The sequence below is a fragment of the Choloepus didactylus genome, chromosome 18, assembly GCF_015220235.1.
Source record: "Choloepus didactylus isolate mChoDid1 chromosome 18, mChoDid1.pri, whole genome shotgun sequence".
Classification (NCBI taxonomy): domain Eukaryota; kingdom Metazoa; phylum Chordata; class Mammalia; order Pilosa; family Megalonychidae; genus Choloepus; species Choloepus didactylus.
This window is the reverse complement of record NC_051324.1, coordinates 51,514,095-51,537,768: the sequence shown is the minus strand read 5'-3', so window position 1 is coordinate 51,537,768 and position 23,674 is coordinate 51,514,095. Positions and strand designations below refer to the sequence as shown.

Below are 23,674 nucleotides of genomic sequence, written 5' to 3'. Positions count from 1 at the left end.
TCCTACAGTGTCCTGTACATGATAGGTACTCAGCAAAACGAACCAACTGCCAGCGGCTGGGAAGGCATACCTCTCCTCCCAGGCCCTTCTCTTTCCTCCTCTCAATGAACTTCCCAGGTTCCTTGGAGGTCACCTGTTTGTTCTCCCTCCTGAAACCCTTTCTCATCAGCACCTTGCTCATTTCTTCCATGAGGTCCAAGGACAGGGTCTGGGTGAGAGGGCCACATTACCACACACCTTGGTCACACTTGGTCAGCCCTTGTCTGGAGGTCTCTAGGGTGAGGGCAGAGTTCTGCTTGGAAAGTACCACCCCATGCAGCATCACTGATTCCTTCTCTGAGGCTCTTCTGAGACAGGGTTGGGGTGACGAGGCACAATGATACACTCAAGGTGTGTAAGAATGAAAGCTATATATTTAAAGGGAAAATAGTGACAGAAAAAGGCAGAGGTGATCAGTGGGGCCCAGTCCCCCATTTTTTCCTATTCAAGATAAATCTCAGCTTGAAAATCAATTTAAATAAGATCCCCATGATCCCTGGGAACTCCGGCTTCCTGATCCCTAATGCTTCTCAACAATGGCTTTATTCATCTTCCATTTCATCTTTTTCCATTACTTCAGCATTTTCTGTTTTTTTCCATTTCTATTTCTCCTAATTTTGTTTTTCCCAGTTCTTTCGACTCTCTTTTTCCTACTTCTGAAAGTTTCTTCTCTAGTCCTCCTGATTCTCTCCAGCTTAATTCTTCTGAGGATGTCTCACCTAATTCCCCTGAAGGCCTTCTATAAATTTCTCTTGATTTTCTTCTGCCCACTTCTAGTAGTTTCCCGCCTGTTTCTCCTGACTCCCTTGTGCCTAATTTTCCTGACAGTTTTTTGCTGATGTCGGAATCTCTTCTTCCCCTTATTCCCAATTCTCCAAATTCTTTTTTTCTCGAGGAGCTGGCTTCCAGTCTCTGCCTGCTTTTTTCTTTTCTTAGCACTGTGCTTTTCAAATCTTCCTGAAAGGACTCTTCTTCTAAGTCTCTCTCGGTCTCACTCTGCTCTCTTTCCCACTGCTTCATCACCTTCTCGGTTTCCTCTCTCTCTCTCTCTTTTCTTATTTCCTTCTCCTCAACTTTCTTTCCATTCAGTGTTGTTTCTTCTTTCAATTCAGTGGTCTCTTCTGGAAAAGGAGAAAGAGGGATGAAGGATAAGGTTTGCTCATCTTTGGGCCTGTGTGAACCCCAACTTGTGGAGGCCTTTGCTTTTGAGACAGAAGAGAAAAAGACCCTGAGAAGGGCTGTTTTCACAGGCTCTTGAAATGGTGGTTGACAGCACACTTTCCAAAAAGGAAAGAAAGTGAACCATCATTCACTGAGTGCCAACCCTGTTCTAGTCATTGTGTGAGGTGCTGTATGATGTACACTTCCAAAGTCATGACAATGCATGGTGTCACTGATTCCATTTTACACTCAAGGGGAATGAGGTTGACAGAAGAGAAACACATGCAACAGTCACACTCCAAGTAAATGCCACTGCAGAACCAGAATTTGAACCCAGTTTAGTGCAATCCCAGAACACATTCTCTTTTCCCTACAACAAATAGCACTGATACAGGCATATCCCTGAGACATTGTGGGCTCGATTCCAGACCACCGCAATAAAGCAAAGTGCAACAAAGTGAGGTATGTCTGTACTGGAAATGACAGTAAGGTTCTCTTCTCCAGCATCCTCACTCTGTCATTTCTCTTTGTCCCAGGAAGCACATTCAATAGTTGTTGGGAGGTTTACTGTGAAAATATGAGCAGGCTGCTAGTAGGAAGTTCAGCTGGAGAGTTACTTTACAACCAAAAGGATCCCTGCTCCTTGCTTTTAGCAGGGGCAGATTGGAGAAAAGCTACCAATCCACCCCTGAGTCTCCCTGACATTCTCCTCCTGGAAGCCTGGGTTTCTGTGGGCCTATAGTAGCTCTTGGGGTTCACAGCAGGAAAAAGGCAGCCATTTGGAGGTGAAAACATAAGAAATGCTGCCACCTGCTGCACTCAGAGGGAAAGTGCTCAGCAGCTGCCATTGGCCGCAGTGCCTTCCGGAGGAAGGACCCCTTCTGCAGCACATGGTGCATCTACGGTTTCCCTGCTGTCTGTCTTCACTTCTATTGCTCCCATGGCTTCTTAGAGCAGCCCCAAGGGCTTGAGGGGCAGGGGACAAAGGCAGAGGTCCTCCTAGGGGATCCAGCCACCACAGTGTTATAGAAAGGGCTGTCATCTGGCTACTCAGATGCCCAGAACCCCAGCCCTGAACCCTTGCCGCAATGCCCAAGCCAGAGAGCACTTCAGCCTGGGAGCCTGAAGGTCCCACTCCCACCACCCCAGCTCCCCTTCACTGCAGTCTGGCTGGAGTGAGGGCACCACAGCGGGGGCAGACAGGAGGCTATTATCCCCTCCAAGACAGGGTGGTGTCATGGGAATAGCACATGTTCTGAAGCCAGACTACCTGAAACCGAACCCACTGTGGAGCCTTCAACCTCTCTCTGCCTCTGTGTCCTCATCCATAAAATCAAACTAATAATAGTGCTTATTCCACAGTGTTCTTGGGAAGACCAAATGAGACGCTCCCTAAGAATCCCTTAGAAGAGAGCCTGGTATTCTTATCGCCCCCTGCTCCTTTAAGGCTTCCCTGCCGGCCAGGTGGAGCCCAGCTTCCTGGTACCTCTTCCACCATGGAAGGGTACCCTGAGGGCCAAGCTGACATGGAGCCTGCCCTGGGCCTAGTGGAGGCAGATAGAGCCTGGAGGCAGGGGGTGAAGGGCCTCTTTCCTCCCTGGAGGCCTTGTGAGAAAGAACGTGTCAGGCCCCATCAGTCTGGGGTGCCAGGGGTGCCTGCCCAGCCCAGCACCGCCTAGCGAGGAAGCATGTGGGCTCTGGGTCCCACCGCCGGATTTGTGGCCCCGGCAGATTACTCGACCTCTCTCAGCTTCCAATTCCCCCAGATCAGCACCCACCTCCAAGGGTGGTGAGGACTGGGTGCGAGCACTCTGGTCTGGTGCTTACCTAGTGCCTGGGACAGACTAAGGGCCCCGAAAGTGGAAGTCTGGGAACTCCGAGCCCAAATCAGAAGGTTCTTCCTCTCAAAGCCTACCCTATCGCGCCCCCTTGTTTGTGCTCTCCTAGCAAGGCACTGCCACTGCACAGCAGCTCTGAAGAGTGCAGGATCGTGTGAGCTGACAACTCTCATTGTCTGTCTTTCCCAATGGCCTCTGTTTCCTTCTTGGCACATGCCACGTGCTCAAAAAAATATTTGATGAATTAAGTGAAGGAATAAATATGTGGGCTCTCCAATCAGAGAGCCTGGGTGCAAACCCCAGCCCAAGGTGAGCTGGATCCCTCCTGTCCTGCCCCATGGAACAAGCAGAGCCGACCAGAAAGGCTGGGGCTGCTGGCAGTGCTGAGATCAGGAGGCTCAGCGGGCAGCGCCAAGGCCCTGGAGTGGAGGGGCCGCCAAGCACAGCTAGGACTGACGGAAGGGAGAGCAGGGGGAGAATTCTTCAGGGTTCCAGGAGCTCACCTTTCTCTTTCTTATCTTTAAGATGCTCCCTGTAGTTGGTCTTCTTCAGTTCTTCAATGATACCCTTGTTGGCATCATCCAAGGCCTGTGGAGAGAGGGAGCCACTGAACTCTCCTAGACCCAGAGTGGCACCTGGGCCTTTTCCATTCCTCACCCCAAAAGCCACTCACAGAAGGCAGGGTCCTGGCTTACCCCGCCCACCCCGGTTTCCTTTTGGCTCCTCTGAAGTTTCCAGACGTGAGGGTAATTTCTACTTATCATCTTGGAATTATCCACACTAACTGCAGTGATACATAACTGCAGGTAGGTACAGATTCATCTCTCCTGGGCTTTGGCATGAATTTGGGGACTGTATCTGCCTGCTAATGTCTCCATTTTAACCTAAAGTGGCTCTTGGCTCCAGCCAATGCAAGGCAATTCAAGCCCCATAAGCAGTGAGCAGGGCAGCAAGGGAGGGGACTTGGAAACACACCGAGGAGCGGCAGGGGCTGGCTGCCTTCAGGAAGGGCTTTCCAGTTGATCATGGCAAGGGTTGGTAGGCGTTCTGCACGGAGGCCCCAGCAGCCAGCACAGGGCAGAGGCCAGCAGGCCCTCCACGAATGCTTCTCACATGACCACTGGCCCCAGACACTTGCCAGTATTGGTCTGCTCCCCTGGGAGCCCTTCTGCATGCCAGGGGTCAGGGGGCCTGGTCCCGTGAGGAGTCACTGAGAGTCAGGGGGTGGTTCGGCCTGACAGGCCCTTTCTCTCTGTCCCTCAACCCTTCAAAACCCTGCCCAGCCTTCAAGGTGACCTCAAACCCTACCGGATGGAAAAGCCTCCAGCCCACCTCCCCACTGGGGCCCTCTCGCTCCGTCTTTGAACCCCCTTAGTTCCTTTATCGCACTGGTCATGAACAAGGTTGTGCTTTTGTCCCAGACTTCCTGTTGGCCAGGAAGTCCCTTCAGGCCACGCCACAGTCATGTCACCTTTGGGCTGGACAGCACAGGGCAGATCCGTGCTCAGGAAGTATTTTTAGAATTGAATTGTCCTGCTATCTCTCTCCACACATCTGCAGGGCGACCACATGGAAGAGTCTTAAATGGGAGAGGCCCCGCATGTGAATCTGAGAGCTCAGGCTGGACTCCAGTAAAGGTGCGTGCTCTTCGCCTGGATGCCCCTGGGCCTGGGAGCCGGCTCCTCTCCACAGGCGGAAGGACAGCCTGCAGCTGTGGAAGCTGAGGACAGACTGCCACCTGCTGGGGCACCTTGGGAGCAACTCAGGGAAATCCAGAGGTTAAGTGGGGGTTAGTCCAGTGAAGGGAGTGGAACATTCCAGGCAGGGATAAAGGCATAGACTAAGGCCTAGAGGCAAAAGAAAGCCTGTTCGGGGATGATGTGAAGCTTTGGTGCTGCGGGGTTGAGGACTGGCCATCTGGAAGGCTGGAGAGGCTCACAGGAGAGAGGTTACTTACGGACAGCCTTCCTGGCCTAGGCAGAAAAAAGTTGAGAATGTTCTCCCAGAGACACTGGGAGCCAAGCAAGACAACGAGGAAATCAGACTGTATTTCTTGGTGTCCCCTGGTGGAGTATTTTTCAAACTGCAAGTCCTAAAATCAATTTAGAAGGTCCCAACCAACATTAAATAAAAGAAAATGAAAAATTAAATAGAATACAATAGAAAATATCAGTGTGCTTAGTATATAGTAAAGGTAAGTGTTGTTTCATAAAACTTTTGTCTGCATTACATAAAAATGTGTACTACTATATAAAGTAGCTTTTACCGCTGATGGCAGCAGTGACATTTGAAAGCTACTGCCCTACTAGAAGGTGCCTTGCCATAGGTGAGTGATAAATATCTGTGGAATGGCTGACTGGGAAGGCTGGGGAGTGCTCACGGCAGACCACCCACCCCCACACCCCATGGCCAAGACCCAGTTGGGTGGAAAAGGCTCACGCTGATGATGGCCTGCTGTGCCTCGTTGTTATGGACAAGCTTTGCTCTCTCCAGGGCCTTCTCGAAGTTGCTCACGGCTGACTCGAAGTCTCTCAGCTTCACTGGAAAGCAAGGGAAGAAGGCACAGGTTGACCATGACACTGGGTGCTGTGTGATACAGCTCCTCTGCAAGTGCCAGGGACACTCTGGAGCCCCTGGCCTGCCTGGCCACCCCCAGGTCATCCCCAAGCCTCAGGCACCATGTCTGAGCTGCCCGGCACTGCCCTTTCCATCTCACCACTGAGGAAAGGGGCTGAACCCGGGAACCTGAGCCTTGGATTTCAAGCCAGACAAAGGGATCCGTGAGGGAAGCGGTCTGGGGTAGGGACCTATTTCTCACATGTGCCAGGTAGGTGGGAGATAACCCCATCTCCGGCAGCACTGAGCCACCTTCAGATTGTTCAGGAGGGGCAAATCCCTATTTTTTAAATATTTGTTCAAAGCATCAGTGGGCTAGAGGCTGGAACCTCAGCTGGAGTTCGGCTCCCACCCTGGTACAATCTGAACCCAAAGAGGAGGTGGCTCAACCAAGCTCACCTAGTTAGTGGTGGAGCTGGGACTGGAATGATTGATCAAGATTTGGCCTTCTTAAGAATTTAGTTTCAGGAAGTAAGGAGAAAAATGCTCCCATACTCCAGTTTCTTCACATAGCACAGCTTTCTTTTTTTTAACAGTGTGCCCCAAATCCACCCACCTCCCAAGAATGGCTTTGGGATCCATGGGGAATGGAGGGTCCTGTGTTCAGAAGACTTCAAAAAGCTATTATAAGCTAAGCCTACTTATAATTATACCTAAGAGTCACCCCAGAGAACCTCTTTTGTGGCTCAGATGTGGCCTCTGACTCTAAGCCCACTCTGTAGGTAAACTCATTGCCCTCCCCACTACGTGGGACATGACTCCCACGTGTGTAAATCTCCCTGGCAACATGGGATATGACTCCCAGGGATGAGCCTGGTCCCAGCATCATGGGATTGAGAAAGCCTTCTAGACCAAAAGGGGGAAGAGAAATGAAACAAAATTTCAGTGTCTGAGAGATATCAAATGGAGTTGAGAGATCATTCTGGAAGTTATTCTTATGCATTCTATAGATACCCCTTTGTAGTTTTTAATGTATTAGAATAGCTAGATGGAAATAACTGAAACTGCTGAACTGCAACCCAATAGCCCTGATTCTTAAAGATGACTGTATAACTATATAGCTTATACAGTGTGACTATGTGATTGTGAAAACCTTGTGGCTTAACACTCCCTTCATTCAATGTATGCACAGATGAGAAGAAAAATGGGGACAAAAATTAAATGAATAATGGGGGTATGGGGGGAATGGAATATTTTGGGTGTTTATTTACTTTTTTTTTTTTGAATAATGAAAAAGTTCAAAAATTGATTGTGATGAATGCACAACTATATGACGGTACTGTGAACAACTGATTGTAAAATTTGGATGATTGTATGGTATGTGAGTATATCTCAATAAAAAAATGAAAAAATATATTAAGAAAAAAGGCTATTACATTTGAAAAGAGACTGATTCAAATGTACACTTTGAAATATGTGGAGTCACATTGAGATCAAATATACATTTTTTGCAAATAGACTTTTGAAAAGAAGGGGAATCAGCAGTGTTCATTCAGAGACAAAGGGGAATGACACTGATGGTCTGTGAGGAGCCTAACACCTACTCAAGGAAGTGAAACAGTAAGGACTATTTTTTTTTAATTTTAACTGATTATATGACCTGCTGTTACTTTGGTTCTGGGGGCTGCTCTTGCTTCATTTCCCCCTTCTGTGCCTGCACAGATTCACACAAGTAGACCTGTATATTTTGGTGGCCATAAATATGCTTTTCCAAGGACTGCAGTTGTTTCTCATCACTGTTGGAGACATTTGCAGGAAGTTCATATGGTGAGAAGAGTGGAAAGAAGTTACTATTACTGAGCACTCCTAGATGCCAGATCCTCTTCTAAGCGCTTGAGTGCTTGAGTTTTAACTTATTTCTCACAGCGACCCTATTGGTAGGCATAATGGTGATCTCTATTTACAGGTGATGAAACTGAGGCACAGAATGACCACTTCCCCAAGGTCGCTGAGCCAGGTGCTCTGGCTGCGGGAGCCCAAGCTCTCCCAGCTGGGCCGTGCTGACTCTAGAGGCCCATGGCTCCCCGGCTGCTGCATTTGAGTTAATCGACCCCACAGAGAGGAAACCGAGGCCAACCGGGAGTTACTTGGTTCTGCAGAGGCCCTCGAGACCAATTAAGTCCAAAAGTGGACTCAGGTCATCAATCCTGAGTGGTAAACCCCATCTCCCCAACAGTGCGTAAGAAGCCTGTCTAAGAACAGAAGAGTTGTAGGAAAAGCCACATTGGTCATGTCTTCCCCAATCTTCAACCTTTTGGTGATTCTCTCTATGCTCTTAGGAAAAAAATCTACAATTTGAAACTTGGCCAACGAAGTCCCATGGATGCGGCCTCACCTCAACCTCCTCCTCCCTCCACCCCCTCTCTGGCTCCCATAAGCTCCAGCCACCACTGACCTCCTTCTCCCTAACTTCCTAAATGCTGTTCCTTAGCCTCAAAAGCTCTGCCCTCAGCTCCTGGAACAGCTGGCAGAAAAGTTTCTCCTTAAAAGTTAATTTCTAAATAGTAATTTGAAGGCTATATCTTTTTGTATATATGTTATATTTCATAATAAGGAAATAACTGAAACTGTGGAATTGTAACCTATAATATTCTTTGAAATTTGCTCTCTAACTACTTATTAAATTGCACTTGGAAAGTTATCATTTTTAGGTATATATGTTATATCCTACAATAAAAATATGATAAAATAAATAAATAAATAAAAAGTGAATAAAAAGTTGATTCCTCAGTCCATCTCTATCAGCAGATGAATGAATAAACAAAATGTGGAATTTACATATAATGGAATATTACTCAGCCTTAAAAAGGAACGAGATCCTGACACTACTACATGTTTGAACCTTGAAGACATCAGGTTGAATGAAATAAGTCAGACACAAAGGGACTGATATTGTCCTATTCCACATATATGAAATAGCTGGAATATGCAAATTTATAGAGACAGAAAGAGAGTACAGGTTACTAAGGACAGAGGGAAGGAGGTATGGGGAGTTGATGAATAATGAGTGAAGAGTTTCTGTTTGGGGTGCTGGGAAAGTTCAGGTAATGGATAGTGGTGAGGGTAGTGTAACATTATGAATGTGAGTAATCCCAGTGAATGGTACGCTTGTGAGGGGCTGAGATGGGAAAGTCTATGTTGCATGTATGTTTCCACAATTAAAAAAAAAAAGAATGATTAAAGAGACAATGACAGTTAAATATATGAATCTGGGCCGGATCTAATAATGAGGAGACAAGGTGCCCAAAAAAACTCTATTGAAATATATGAAAAAATTAGAACACAGACTGTAGGCTTTATACCAATGTTAAATTCTTGAACTTGACAATTGTACTTAAGGTGGTTACATAAGTGAATATCCTTATTCTTATGAAATGTAGTATGTTCAAGGAGCATGATGTATACAACCTACTCTCAGATGTTTAGAAAACAGATAAATAAACGGACAGGCAGGTGAATGGATGGATAGATGGATAGAATGAAATGGCAAAAGTGACAAAATGTTCAAAGTTGCTGGATCTGGGTCTCTGGGTGGGGGTATGCTGGAGTTCCCTGTATGTGTTTTGTATTATTTTTGCAACTCTCTTGTAAGTTTGTAAGTATTTCAAAATAAAAAGTTAAACAGTTACTTCCTCAGATAGGAGGGCAGGAAAGATTTATTATTTTTGCTCACTACTGTATGCCCAACCTAGAGCCTAGAAGGTACCCACTAGGTATTTGTAAAATGAATAAATGGCGGAGTAAGTGCTTCTATGCCTGATTATACCCTGTCACATTTCTGCCTTCACTGGGGGTGAGCTATATACCTGGGAGGGGAAGGTTGAGCACAGTGATGATCAGGCTGTGCTCTGGAGTCAGATGGAACCAGGTTCTAGTCCCAGCTCCATCACTTCTAGCCATGTGACCTGGGGCGATTTCATTTTTCACTTGGTATTCTGAAAAATTTCAAACACACACGAAGTAGAAGAAATAGTATAATAAATCCCCATTAACCACCACCCAACTTCAACACTTATCAATATATTATCAATCTTGTTTCATGTCTATCTCCCCACCCCCTAACCCTTGCTGGTTATTTTTTTTGACAACTTTATTAAGATATAATCTACAAATTATAAAATTCACTCTTTGTAAGGGTACAGTACAATGATTTTTAGCAAATTTATAGAGAGAGTTGTGCAATGATCACCACAATTTTAAATCCAATTTTAGAATATTTCCATCACTCCAAAAATCCCCTCAGGTGACCTGGGGCCATGGGCCGAACTTCTCAGTGCCTCGGTTTCCCACTTATAAAATGAGGACACTAAGGCCTACATCATTGACTGGCCTAATGATTAAGTGTAAGAATGCTTGTGTGCAAAGTACCAGGGGAAGAGGAGCGGCTCACGACGTGGGCACTGCTATGACGAGGATGGCAGACTGTGTTGGTCTGTAGCTGAGCTTCTCAGGGTGTCAAGGGCAGGACTGCTCTCAGAGTGTCCCGAGACTAATCGTACTTTGCTTAAAGTAGGCACTTAACACGTGCTGGTTGAAATGGAGTGGTTTATCCCCACTCTCAGAACAAGTCCTGGTAGGGACACTCTAGGATGGTAACCTCAGCCCACAGAAGTCCCAGACCTGGGATGGCAGCTGGCATGAAGCAGGGGGTGAGAACGCAGATGGTAAGGAGCTTGGAACCTGAGCCTGAGAACTGGGAGAGGTGGGGTAGTCATTTCCGAGCCCATACCTTGTGCCTGGGCCACCAGGACACTGGTGTTCAGCTGCCACTCAATGTCCCCCTCTTCTTCAGCACACTGCTGGGACTTCTCGCCGTAGGTCTGGGCCTGCCAGGCCTGGTCCAGCTCTAGGTAGCAGCGGCCGATCTCGTGGAACAGCCAGGTCTTCTCCAGGGTGGTTTTTGCCAGCGGGATCTTCTCTTCCCACCTGGGGACATGAAGGACCAGAGTTAGCTTCTTTCACTCAAACCCTGCATTTGGCCATAAGAGGCCAAGGGGTCCTGCTGGGTGCCAAAATAAAAATTTTTCTCCAACTACCAGCTATTTTAGATGCAAGGGGAGAATTCATAATCATTAAGATCTTTTTAAAACTATCAAATATTTTTTAAAATTATATTGTGGTAACATATACATAATGTAAAAGTTGCCATTCATTCAGCAGTATTAATTAGTTACAATTGTTGGGTCACTATTACCCCCATCCATTACTTTCATCACCTAAAGCAAAAAATCTGTACCCATTAAATCTCCATTCCCCTTACCCCCTAGCCCCTGGTAACTTCTAATCTACTTTCTGTCTCTACAAATTTGCCCATTCTAGATACTACATATAAGTGGAATCATACAGTATTTGTCCTTTTGTGTCTGACTCATTTCACTTAGCATAATCTTTCCAGATTCATCCATGTTGTAGCCGGTATCAGAACTTCATTTCTTTAATAGCTGAATAATATCCCATTGCATGGATGCACCATGTTTTGTTTATCCTTGCCATCCACCCAAAATTACTTTGGTACATCTCTGGGATCAGATTTGATATAATAGTTGAAGATGGTGTTTACAAAATAGCCTTTGAAATAACATAAAACAGTAGTGAAGAATAGTGTTAAGTGAAAAAACTTGGGTGCAAAACTGTATATATAAGATGCTCACACACACACACACACACACACACACACACACACACACACACACACATGAGAAAATCAACCCAGAGGAAAGCCTGCAATGAATAAATTATCAATCAATAAATGTAAGATTAGGATCAGAACCAGTATTTGTCATTGGGTACTTTTCTGCATTTTCCAAATTAATATTCTAACAATAAGCAAATATTTATTATAAAAGCCTTCTATTATAAAAAGATACTAAGATCTAGCTCACATTCCTCTGTCTTTCAGCATATAGACACCAGAGGCTATTCAGGAAACCAAATTACCTGCAGCAGAACACTGCTGGTGAACACAGACAAGACTACTTTAATCAAATGATGGGGGCTCCGAGGACAATTTCTCTCCATGCTAAACATGCAGTGCTAATGGAGCCAGCCCAGGGAACTGGCTCTCCCAGAGCTGACTAGGCTCTGGGTCAGGGCCCTCACTGGAGCTGAGCCCATCCCATTCTAGGAGTTAACCAGACCCAGGGCTGCACATCAAAAGTCCGACATCTGGGCCATTTGGAGAGCTCAGACACTGTGTGACCCAGTGACCCTTTGTGATTGCAAGAGTCATAGAATAGCCTCTGAAAGGGGCTCAGAGGTCGAGTGGCCTGCCAGTTCCTGAACTTGCCCAAAGGTAAGAATCACCTGAAGTGTTTGTTAAAAGCATTCCTGAGTTCCAACCCAGACCTGTAGAATCAGAATGTCTAGGAGAGACATCCAGTAATTCATCTATTTAACAAGTGCTCCAGGAGAAAATGCCATTTCTATTCCAATAACTAATTTATTGGATTAAAAAATGACTTGCCCATGGAGGCCTGGCAAATCCAGGAGCCAATCCCAGGTCTTCCAATGCCTCTTTGCCTGGCATTCCAGGCCCACGCTGGAGCTCAGCTTGAGGGTGGGGAGTCCTTGCCCTGGGGCGAGTGGGGAGGCAGTCCTTGGTCACTCACGTGTCAATGGCTTGCTGGAATTTCCCAACTCTGGCAAAAACTCTGCCAATGTTGTCAAGGGCTCGAGATTTGGCATCAGGAAGGTCACTGTGGAGAAGCAAACCAAGTTGTTCACTAGACGTTGGCTTTCTAGGCACGTGGAGATAGAAAGTAAAGACAGGGGCCCTGGTCTGCAGGGACTCAAGATCCAGTTGGAGTGTGGTGGTTTAGAGCTATATGTACTCCAGAAAAACATGTCTTAAATCTAATCCATTCCTGTGGTGTGAACCCAAAAAGTAGGACTTTTTGATGAGGCTACTTCAGTTAAGGTGTGATTCACTTCAATCAGGATGGGTCTTAATCCTATTACTGGAGTCCTTTATAAGCAGAATGAAATTCAGAAAGACAGAGAAAAAGCCACAGGGGGAAGCAGCCAGAAGCTGGACATCAATGGAACCCGGAAGAGAAGGGAGAGATCAGGAGACCCCACCATGTAACAAGCTAAGGACTAAGAATTGCTGGCAGCCCGTCCCAGAATGCCACAGTCTTCAGTATTAAAGTGTCACTTTGATAAGGGCTTTTTCCCAGCCTCAAACCGTGAGCAAATAAATTCTTATTTCAAGGTATTGGCTTAAGCAGCCAAGGAAACGAAAACATGGAGGGCAACGCTTAGGCTGGCAAGGCTGTGAGCACACAGGGCCTCTTGTGCCCTGTGTCTGGGAACAGAAACTATTGGTGACTTTCTGGAGGGCAGTCAACAGCACACAAAAGTGTCCCTTGCATGCAGCCATTCCCCTTACAGGAATTTACTGCAAGAAGATAATGTGACAAGAACATTCATTAAACCTCTGTTTATAGTAATAAAAATTGGAAACAATCTAAATGTTATCTGTGCCCTCACACCAATTTTTGTATATGAAAAAATGTCCATGAAATAGTAAGTTAAAAAATCATATTACAGACAGTATGTGATGTGTAACAGTCCCGTTTGTGTTAAAAAAAATTATGTGGACATTTTTAAAAGAGGTAGAGAGACTGTAAGTCAAACTATTAACAATGATTATCCAGGGGAAATGAGATTATGAGGCAGACTTTCAGTGTATCCATATTACTTAAATGGTTTTATAGTACTATGTGTCATGTGGAAAAAAAGATGAAGATGTTTCCTTAAAGAAAAAGACAATTGCCCCCCCCCCAACCTCAATTCTTTACCATTAGCATATGAACTTATTTAGGTCTCTGTTACAAAACAGCCAACTCCCCACAAAAAAATAAAATAAAACGTTCCTCCAGCCCCAAAACCCCCAAGCAGCCTCTTCCCTCTCTCCCTCCATTCCAGGCAAGCTTCTTCACTTCCTCATGGTGCCTCAAGCCCCTCCAGCCCAGCAGGCTTTTGCACTCACCACACCCTGAGCCCCTGGTTTGCTCCTGCCCAGGTGAGTACCCCTGTGGTGGTCTGGTCCTCGACCTGCGCCACCCCTTTTGCGTGCCTCTTCCACAAAACCCTCCTCCTCTGGTTCGTTTTCTGCACTGTTGCCAGACCTGTTCTTTTAAAATGCAAACCGGATCAAGCCGTTCCTCTACCCAAGGTCCTCTGTCTAAACTCACAGACATCTGCCGAGTTCCACTGTAATACTATCTATTTTCAAGGGCAAAACGGCAAACAACCTAAGTGCCCACCTTCAGGATGTAGTTAAATAAATTATTGTGTGAAGCGAAGCTCCTTCCTACAAAGCCATTCAAACAGAGACTGTTTTCAAGATGTATTCTTTTTAAAAACCCACAAAAACGAATGGCTTTCGTTAAAAAAACCCCATGTATGTGTGAAGATACAGAAGTATGTGGGTAAATACATGGACAGGGGACCAGAAGGACACAGCCCAACGTGGTCCCAGAGAGGTGAGGGGAGTGGTGGGGGAGGGTGGGCCAGGGGGAACTTTCAAGTTTAAAAGTTTTCAGCTTTAAAACATACAAAAAAGGTGAAAAAATTATACAGTGAACACCCATCTACCACCACCCAGATACCACCCAGTTCCGAATCAAGTGCAACATTATAGTACTTGGTGCAAAAACAAACTCCGTCATTTGCTCTCAGGACCTTTGGGCTACAGTCCATCCGCCTGAGCGTGGCGCCCTGTCCTCCCACTCCCTGCGGGTCCTGGTCCCCAGCCCTGCCACGTCTCTCTGCCGAGGGTGCCCTTCTCCCTCCCCCTCATCGACACTGCTGACCCTCCCTCCCTGTCCTCGCGGAAGCCCCCTCGGCCACGCCAGGCACCGTCTGCTCTCACGGCATCTCTAATGTTGGTCTTCCCTTCTAGAGTGAGGGGCACAGATATGTGTCATGAATGGATGGAAAAACTAACTTGTCGGATGTTAATTTATTCATAACAATGACATGTAATAAGAAATAATAATAGTAATGAGGAGGCACGCAAGAAAATCATCTACAAAAAAGTACAGAGAAATAAATGAGGGCTGGGGTCACTGAGGAAGACCACTTGGACAAGCTGGGCTTTGTGCTGGAAGGGTGGCAGGCTTTGCATGGGTAGCGAGGGGAGGCCAGGACTGTAAGGTGAGGAACAGATAAGACAAGGAGGGGCGTGGGATGAGAACGAGGGAGTGAGTGGGGCACACGTGCTGCCCATGCAGAGACTGGAGCAGGAGGGGGAGGCCCATGTGTGGATATTACAAAGGAATTAAGGGACCCAAAGAGATCCTGGGCCACCCATGTCCATTCCTTATTTAATCGTCACAAGCCCTTGGAGTTGGTGTTGTATGCCTTTGTTAGAGGTGAAGAAGTGGAGGTGAGCGACTTAATCCAGCCCACACAGTTTCTAAGTGGCAGAGCCAGGAATCAAAGACAGGCTTTTCTCTAAAGTCGTTTTTGTTTTTGTTTTTTCCATACTCCTGGGATGGCAATATGTGATAACTCTTGCTCTGTGGGATGGAAGTGGCTGAGAAATGAACTGGGCATGGGCAGTGTTTAGGGTTTGGATAAGATGGAGAAGACAATATTCAGGAAATACAGTTTGACCCAAATGGAGGATGCGTACAGGAATAGAAAGCATACAGAAGTAGATTTAGAGAGAGCCTTGAGTGCCAAGCAAAGGAGCTTGGTTTTCATCCTGTAGGCCATGAGGGGCCAAGGATCTTTCGCCAGCAGAGGAAGAAGAGGTGATAGACGACGAGCAGTGTGTCTTTGGAGGTGATACGTGGGACCAGCTGGAGAGAGACAACCGAGGCGGAGAGAGCAGTAGTGGTCACCCCTAGGGCCGTGACAATGTGTATGAAAATGGAATAATCAGACACAAAGAGAGAGGCCTTCGAGCTAACTATGGGGCAGTTAGACAGCTGACAGGAAGAAGTCAAGGATGACTCCAAGAGTTCAAACCAGATGCCCAGAAAAGCGATTTTATCCCTGAGAGGAGAAGATTTCTGAGAAGAGGTGAAATCATTATTATTCTAGTGGATACCAGGCAGGCTTCTAAGTTCTTTACATGTATTTTGGCATTTCATCCTCCCTTCTGCCCATTTCACAGCTAGAAGACTGAGGCTACGGGACTTCCTGCTCCAGAAACCCTGCTCTTGATCAGCTCCCCAGTTTGCGAGGCTCTGTCGAGGCAGCCCCTGCCCACTTCTTCCAGCCTCCACTTGGGCCGCTCCTTCTTGGCAGGACTCTGCTCTCCAGCCTCCAGCTTCCTCCTGCCTCAGGGCCTTCCCACAGACCTTGTGTGTCCCTTCTCATTGCATGGGATTCTGTTCTTTTCCTTCATGTCACTGATCACAATTGCAATTAATTAACCACGTCACTTTTTGTTTGATCTCTACAGGCCAATGACCTTGTGTCTGTTCCCCTGTGATGTGCCCAGTGCTACCAGTGCTTGGCAGGTCTGGGGTTCATGAATGCTCATTCAGATGATGTAAGAATGAAAACATCCCCAAGAGTCAGACCACTGGGAGCTTTTTGAGTCTTGGGCCACTTCCTTAACCCTTGTGGCAAAAAAGCCAACAGTCTCAGATGTCCATTTGCTCTCAGCCCTGAGCATGTGCCCTTTACTTTCAGGGGAGTCTACCGCAGGGGTGCAGGGTAGAAAATGGGAGCCAGGAGAGGTAGCTTAGCTGCCAACAATCCTGGCAGGAGGCTGAGACACTGCACCCGACCCCATTTCCCTAGAGGCCCAGGGGCCTTGGCCTCTTGGCCCTCCCCGAAGCACTCACTATTCCTTGGCGATCTCCAAGTCCTTTCGGTGGCTCTGCAGGGCTGCCGCCATCTGCCCCAGCTCAATCTGGGCATTCCCTATGCAGCTGTACAAGTTGCCAACCAGTTCATCTTTGTTGGGCACCTCTTCTTTGTTCCATTCCAACATCTTCTTCAGCACTTTCTCAGCTTTCTGAAGGCTCCCGTCGGCACTGCCACTGGTCAGCACTGGGGAGGGAGAGAGGTGATGAGAAGATGGGGCCAGCCTGCGCATGGTTGATGGGGTAATCCCTCCCCCCACCAAAATGCCATCCACAGGTCAGAGAGGCCAGGAGCTCAGGCAACTGTGGTGCTCCCCCTCAACCCACCACCACCTCGCAAAGGCCCAGGGTACTCTGGGCTCTCTGGCGGCATCTGCTCCTCCCCCATGAGAACAGCACCTACACATGTTAATGTCCTCAAGGCTCTTCAGGATGTACCGGGCAGTCTGTGAGGGACGGCGTTTGCAGTCCCGCAGCCATTTCTCTTGCATTAGCTTCCGGTCCCGCTCCCGGGCATAGATCGGCTTCTGCTGCCTCCAGAAGTCACTGCGGGTGTCCAGATAGTTAATGCCAGTCATGATGAGGTCCTCCACAGTCAGGCCATGCTTGATGGTGCCTTTGATCAGGTCTGTGGGGAAGGGGAGTGAGGAGGGGTCAAATGGGATAGGCTTCTAAGAGAGTCACCACTTGTTGGCTTGGGGACCCTGCTGCAGTTCTCTGGCAAGCTCTGCCTGGGCTACAGAAAACAGTGAGGGAAGCAAGAGCACCTCCCCAGGCCAAAGTGAGGCCAGAGCCTCCTGCTGGGCCCTCCCATGGCACAGAGCTTAGTGCAGGGGCAGCCCTTTCTGCCAAGGTAGGAGAGTCAATGGGAAAGGCAGCTGGTGGGTAGCATTCTGAGAAGGCCCCAGCCTTTTGGGCAATCCCATTTCAAGCTATGTCCTCAGGGAAGACTGAGTCTAAATGCACGACCTGGCCCAGGTTACCAGTGCCAAGTGATCCCTCAGAGACCCAGAGGCTAGTGCATGCTGGGAAAATCCTGCCCACCCGCCTGACCAGAGGTCACCTGGGGTCACGTTCAGGCCACCCTCCCCTTCACAGAGGCAAACCTCTGGAGGGAGGAAAGCATTCAGGTCTGTTACCGAGGACGTGTGCTGGTGCTGAAGCTGCCCCTGCGATACAGACCTGTAGGGAATCCTGCAGATGACCTTGGAAAGTCCATTCTGGAGAAAAGGCCTTTGATTCAAGGGCTCAGGGCATTTGACTCACACTCAGGCTTATCAGCTAATGGAATACCCTCATGCCCTGTGTTTGGGTGAGACATTTATTTCACTGACAGCACAAGGTGGTGGGAAGAGCAGTGGACTGGAGGTTAGAGGCCTGGGTTCTCATGTCAACTTCACCACTAACTTGCTTGTCACCTTGGACAAGTTACTCCCCATTCCGGGTCTCTGTTTCCTCATCTGTGAAAGAGATTGGACCAGATGGTATTTCAGGACTAGTAGTCTAGGGAGTCCCTTCTCGTACCTCTCAGCTGGATTCCTTTGCCTAGTATACAGACCAAAGACCTGAGACCCCCTCGGGGACTATGGTGGTGAAGGAGCCTGAATCTCTGCTGCTCCCTCCCGGGATACCAGCATGCTTGAGAATGCTGGCTGTGAGACTGGTCTTCCAGGGTTCAAATCTACTTATGTGTGACCTCAGGTGACTGACTTAACCTTTCTGAGCCTGTTTCCTCATCTGTAAAGTAAGAATGCTAGTAAAACCTGTCCATGGGTACACGTCAGCTCTCCTTACGTGATGGGCTCATGCATAAACATCCTCCCCAGAATTCCGTGGCCCAAGCCCCGTTATAAACAAAGCATCTGACACCTTCATCCAGTAGGAGCTTCTCCAGATACTCCTTGTCCACGTAGAGCTCCCCCAGGAGCTGGCGGACCGTCTTCTCACTCTTGAGCGAGCCCTTCCGCTTGGATTCTCTCTTGGTGTCGTGCAAGAGGTGCCTCACGGGATGAGGCTTCTGCTGGGCTTTCTTATGCTGGGAAGATGGAGCAAGACCCAACAGAGCCTCAACAAGGAGCACAGAGTACCCAGCCATGGCCCCAGGGTCTGTGATCCCAGACTCCTTCTCTGCCACCTCCTCCAGGACTTCTCTGCGGGCTGAGAACCATGAGGTGTGTGAGACCTTGGCTGCCACCTGGTCTGGGAACATTCAGACTCCCAAGACCCCTACGGAGCTGGGACAGAATCCTATGCCACCCATGATGGGCAGGAGCTCCCCAGGCACATGTGGCCTTTTCCCTCAGAGGGACGTGGCCACAGAACAGGGGCCCTTACCTCAGCCTGCTTGCTTAAAAAGAAGAGGTCTCCTTTGTTCTCCAGCTTAATTGAAGAAGGACCTGAAAGGAAGGAGCTGGTGCTCAGGTCAGCCAAGGCCCCAGGCATGACCTATCACATATTTTTATGTCGGAAACAGCTAAATTTGGCAGACAAAAGGTACAGCCTGTTTGGTACGACACTCTCCTAGGAATCAGACAACCTCCGCTAGCCCAAGGCTATGGCAGCCAGATTTCCAAACTAAGTGAGGCCCGGACTAGGGGGCAGCTCTACAAATCCTGTGCCTTTTCTACACTGCCACCGGCAGACCTGAAAACATATGGCAAGCTCTCACTCTCTTCCCACTCCCCCATCATTGAGCCGATGGGCAAGGCCAGCCCCTTGGGTGCATACATGGTTAGGGAAGCAGCCACGGTCTAGGGGAGTCTGGGCTCAGGACCGGCCTGACCCCATTCTATCATATGACACCCGCCCAAAGAGAGGCCTAGTTTGAAACAGCCATTATAATCTGGCTTTGAGAAAAAGCAGATGTTGCAGTGCTCAGTACAGTGGATCAGGAACTGGTCCTCCAAATTGACAGTTCCTCATCCTCAGCAAAATCAGCAGGAGCCAAACCCAAATGTGGGACACAACCATTGTGCCTACCCCCGAACCTAAAGATTCCAAGAGTCTTCCTGGATAAGGCCATAGACTCCATGATCACTTACTTCCCACTGAGTTGTTTATGGCTTCCTGGGCTTTCTGAATTCCAACTTTGAATTCCCGGTCAGGCCGCAGCTTGTAGCCTCGATGATAAAACACCAAGGCAAACTCAAAGTCTCCCATGGTGTACAGGGTCTCGGCTTTTTGTAAAATCCCCTGGAATGAAAGGAAATCAGATCAAGGTGGATTGCCAAGGTGATACTGGACTCAGAAGTGGTGGAACAGAAGGGTCCTAGGTTGAGGTCAAGGTTGGAATACCGGGGTAGGGAACTGGGTGAGTGTGGGAACCCTGGGCCCCCAAGTGTCTTGAAGACTGTACACAGCAGTTACCTTGATGTAGGACAGTTAATGTTTGACCTATTCTCCTTGTCTAAATGTAATCTATAACTACCTCCTCCCTGAGACTCCCTGAGATACTGTTATCTACAAGATAATCTATAATCCTCCCCTCCTCCCCGTGGATTAAATCAATCCTTCCCTACATTGCAAACCCACCTTATGCTCTCTTACCCATTGGAATGTCGAGCCCTTATAACCAGCTTATTCAGCCCCCCACAAAGTGCAAGTATTGTCACTGCCATTCAGAGCAGCTCCTGAATCCATTTCAGAGAAGCTCCTGAATTCAGGGCAACATGACTCGACTTCTCACCCTGTCCATAATAAAGGCTCATGTCTCAGAATGTGTCTGGTGCTTTCTTTAGTCCTTTGGCTACAAAAACCCTCTTGGGCCATGACAGTGAGTGACCCATGAAAAGAAAAGTGGCAGGAAAGGGCAGTGGTTAAAGCAAAATTGAGTCCTTCCACCCATCCAGTCACCTTGCAGAAAGTTGGATCACCCTGGAGTGAAGCCTCTGCATCCTTCAGGGATTTCTCCAAGTCTCCCAATTTCAGGTAGCACTTGGAGCGGGCAACCAGGCAGTTCTTGTCTCCATTTTGAAGGTGAAGAGCCTGGGAAAGGAACCACTCAGGGTTGACAGGTGCCATGCAGGGCAAGGGAGGAGCCAACTGGAAAAGGCAGCCTCAACCCTTCCTGCAAGAGGCTCCAGGGTACTCTTCAGGGCAGTAGAACAGGCTGCTGGATCTCATCAAACCCAAAGCTGCACCACACTGAAATTTACTCAGTCAACATTATTATTTGCATGTAGCTCACTTGAATAAAGTTGAATCACAGGCTATTGTGGAAGCCACTGGTTGAGACATGGGAGCATGCTACGTGGAATCCTCCAATCCACTCAGGCAATAAAACCTTAGGATCTGTTGGGTGCACATTAAATTCAACCACAAACTTGACATAGCTGCATGAGACACTCAGAACAAATTTCAAAGGCTAAGCATTTGGACAGCAAATAAAACGGATTTTAGGACAATCTGTGAAGTGAGTTATCCATTTTATTAGCACTCTTTTTATGTAATTAACTGAGAACTAATCACTGTCTCAGGAGATCATGATGAGAAAGTGGCTTCCCCCACTCCTGGTGTCCTCTTTTCTTCTGTTTGAGATCATCACCATACTCTGTTCTGTACTGTCTTTCTGGAGGTGTACTGTCTTTTGAGACTGTACCCACCCCTTTCTAAGACCTTTCTGCTTTTCTAAGAAGTAGAAGTAGTTACTGTCTTTCGTGGAAAGAGGGCACTTCTCATTCAAGCCCACCTTCCCCCAGGGTGTTCTTTTACATCCTTGCCTGGGCTCCTGAGGATGGGACATGGTCCAGCAATTTGAGAGAGGGAATTGGTGGGGGCAGGGCTCCTGATCTTAATTGTTGGCCCAACTGGTCAATCATTTCTGGGTTTTGGGTGTGGTTGGTGGTTGAAAGGGACAAAAGACTCTTGGAGCAGTTGAAAAACTTGACTTTAGGGGGAGTCTTGGGACTGGTTAGAGGTCTATCCTACCATGCCATGTGGAATTAGAAGTGGGACATTTGCAGCAAAAGGAATTGTCATAGGAATATTTTATGGCTTACTTGTGAGGGCGAGGGAGTATAGTACATTGATTAGCACCTCAGCATGGAGTCTGAGTGCCTGGGTTTGACTCCTTCCTCTGCCACTTGCTAGTTTAGTGACCTTGGTCATGTTACTCAACCTCGGTCTCAGTTTCTTCATCTGTAAAATGGGATTATAATAGTACCTCCAGCCTAGACTTGTATTGCTCTTAGCATTGTGCCTGATACCTTAAAACAACACCCAGTCCCCCAGAGTGGGTGGGGCAATTTTTATTAAGGCTACATATAAATAGGCTAGTTATTTACTAACCATCTTCTATGAACTACTGTGTACTACAGACTTTATCACTTCTACACGCAGCCTCTCATTCAATTTCCCAGACAATAGTGGGAAACTGAGGCTGTTTAATGGAAGGAGGCCAGTTAATCATGAAACTTTAAAGTAAAAATGTAGGGGAAGGGGGTCATTAATGCAGAGAAGTGTCATTTAAAAATCAGGGTCAAGGAAAGTGGGAATTGGGAGAAAATGACCAAGCATGAGGCTCCTCTGTGACCTATGAAGCTAATCAGTGGTGTCAACCAGGAACCGGGTGAATAACAGAATGAGTTCTTGGCAGTTAACTGAATGTCGGCAGTTAACTGAATGTGGTCCTCCGGGTATTATTGGGACCTCAGTGTTACAGGTAACAGAAAGTGATGATGTGTGACAGGTTCAGAGCACGACTCACGTTGCTGAAGCTCTGGGCGGCTTTAGAGAATTCTCCGCATAGGTAGAGCCGCTCGCCCTCCGCCATATAAGAGGGAAAGGTGCTTCGCAAGCCCTCAGTTTCTGGGTCCGACATGCTGACCGGATTTGGAGACGCCAAAGCGAAGAAAGGAAAGGAAAAGAAGCCCTAGAACCTCTGTCTGGCTTGTGGAAGCCCCGTCTCTTAGCAACGGAGAGCCGCTGAATTACTTCCGGTCGTTCCTCTAACTGCTGCCGTGTCCTGAATCCTGGGACAACCGCCACGAGCGTGCGCATGCGCCCGTGGTGCCGCGCGCCGGGCGGGGGATGTGCGCGCGGAGAGGTGGTCGCGTCTAGCTGCTGCGTGGACCATTTTTTCTCTCTGCGGAGTTGCAACGTGTCCAGAGTTTACGGGAAGGCCCCGGTATTAAGCAGCCAAGAAAACAGGGAGCGGTTTAGGGGCAAAATTCGAAATAGGGATAGATCATAGGAGGCAAGGAAATGTGCACCGCGTTCTGTCATCAGGAGAAGAGAGCACTGGGCTTGGAGTCAGAGTACTTGGGCTGTCTTCACTCCTGTCATTTACTGACCGCATAGTCCTGCACAAGGCACATGAGGGCCCTGAGCCTGAAATTCTCCATCTGCTAATGAGCATGAGAATAATACAGCCTTCATGGATGTGAGGATTTTAATGAGCATACGTGGAAAATAAAGTTGGGTTCAACATTCAGTTTAACTCGTTTTTTCAGCACCTGCTAGTGGCCTTTCCGGACAGACCTCGCCTTTCCCTCAAGAGCCCTCAACTCCATCCCCACCAACCAAATGGACAAAGTGCTTCTTCTGGGTTCCTATAGCAGCCTGAGGAGCGCCATTAAGATCCCTTACCGCCTTACTTTCAAAACTTCTATTCCCAATATCGAGCTTGTGACCAGTACTCAGGCAGGGACCTTGTCTGACTTTGTATTCCCAGAATTCAACAGGCTGGCTGGCACATGATAGGAGTTAAATGAATCTTTGTTAAAATTTAAATGTAAACACACAGACACATGCACACAAGTATGTGTAAAATTGGGCAAATCTGAGTAAGATCAGTGGATTGTATCCGTGTCAATTCCCAGGTTGTGTTATTGTACTAAAGTTTTTCAAGATGTTACTGTTAAGTTTTTCAATAGAGAAGACACGAAAACTTGATCAAAAGGAAGTTCATTGTCTGCGCATGCGCAGGCGGGCTGAAGCCAAAGATGGTGACAGCCGCAAGCCAAGGGAACAGTAGGGCTTATAAAGGATGGTTGGCGGGAAGTTCGTTGTCCAGGGATGGGGAAGCTGGCTGATTTAGGTTTGCAGTCTTTCAGTGGCTACTTTTGGGAAAGGGGGTAGTTGGCAGATTTCCATTGGCTGGTTTGGGGGTGTGGTGCTTGGGAGCAGGAAAGTTTAAAATTTTAAACATTCAATATTCCTAAGGGCAGCGGCGGGGGCGGGGGCTTATTGTGGGCC

The 23,674-nt window shown here is 47.8% G+C and overlaps 1 protein-coding gene across 3 annotated transcripts; it reads right to left on the bottom strand.

Annotated features, from left to right (window-relative positions):
* Positions 1-413: 413 nt before the first annotated feature.
* ODAD4 (outer dynein arm docking complex subunit 4) lies at positions 414-22,355 on the bottom strand. Of its 3 annotated transcripts, none has more exons than XM_037809228.1 (13): positions 22,185-22,355; positions 20,333-20,464; positions 19,522-19,672; positions 18,815-18,876; positions 18,350-18,515; positions 16,884-17,108; positions 16,460-16,667; positions 12,263-12,349; positions 10,384-10,580; positions 9,461-9,589; positions 5,478-5,578; positions 3,542-3,626; positions 414-1,160 (listed from the first exon to the last, which is right to left on the bottom strand). In XM_037809228.1, exons 1-13 carry the CDS (start codon positions 22,296-22,298, stop codon positions 616-618), a joined length of 2,202 nt encoding a protein of 733 aa, XP_037665156.1. In that variant the 5' UTR covers positions 22,299-22,355; the 3' UTR covers positions 414-615. The 3 variants fall into 3 exon arrangements, with proteins under 3 accessions (XP_037665156.1, XP_037665157.1, XP_037665158.1); XM_037809230.1 differs by lacking the exon at positions 414-1,160 and adding an exon at positions 1,590-1,767; XM_037809229.1 differs by lacking the exon at positions 9,461-9,589.
* Positions 22,356-23,674: the final 1,319 nt, after the last annotated feature.

What these genes read in the sequence shown, in the direction of transcription:
- ODAD4 (XM_037809228.1), bottom strand. Translation starts at nt 22,298, where the DNA reads ATGTCGGACCCAGAAACTGAGGGCTTGCGAAGCACCTTTCCCTCTTAT. An exon ending in TTTTAAGCAAGCAGGCTGAG is followed by an intron (nt 18,516 to 18,814) that starts GTAAGGGCCCCT and finishes CCATCTTCCCAG; the next exon opens with CATAAGAAAGCCCAGCAGAA. An exon ending in TTCCAGCAAGCCATTGACAC is followed by an intron (nt 10,581 to 12,262) that starts GTGAGTGACCAA and finishes TCATGTCCCCAG; the next exon opens with GTGGGAAGAGAAGATCCCGC.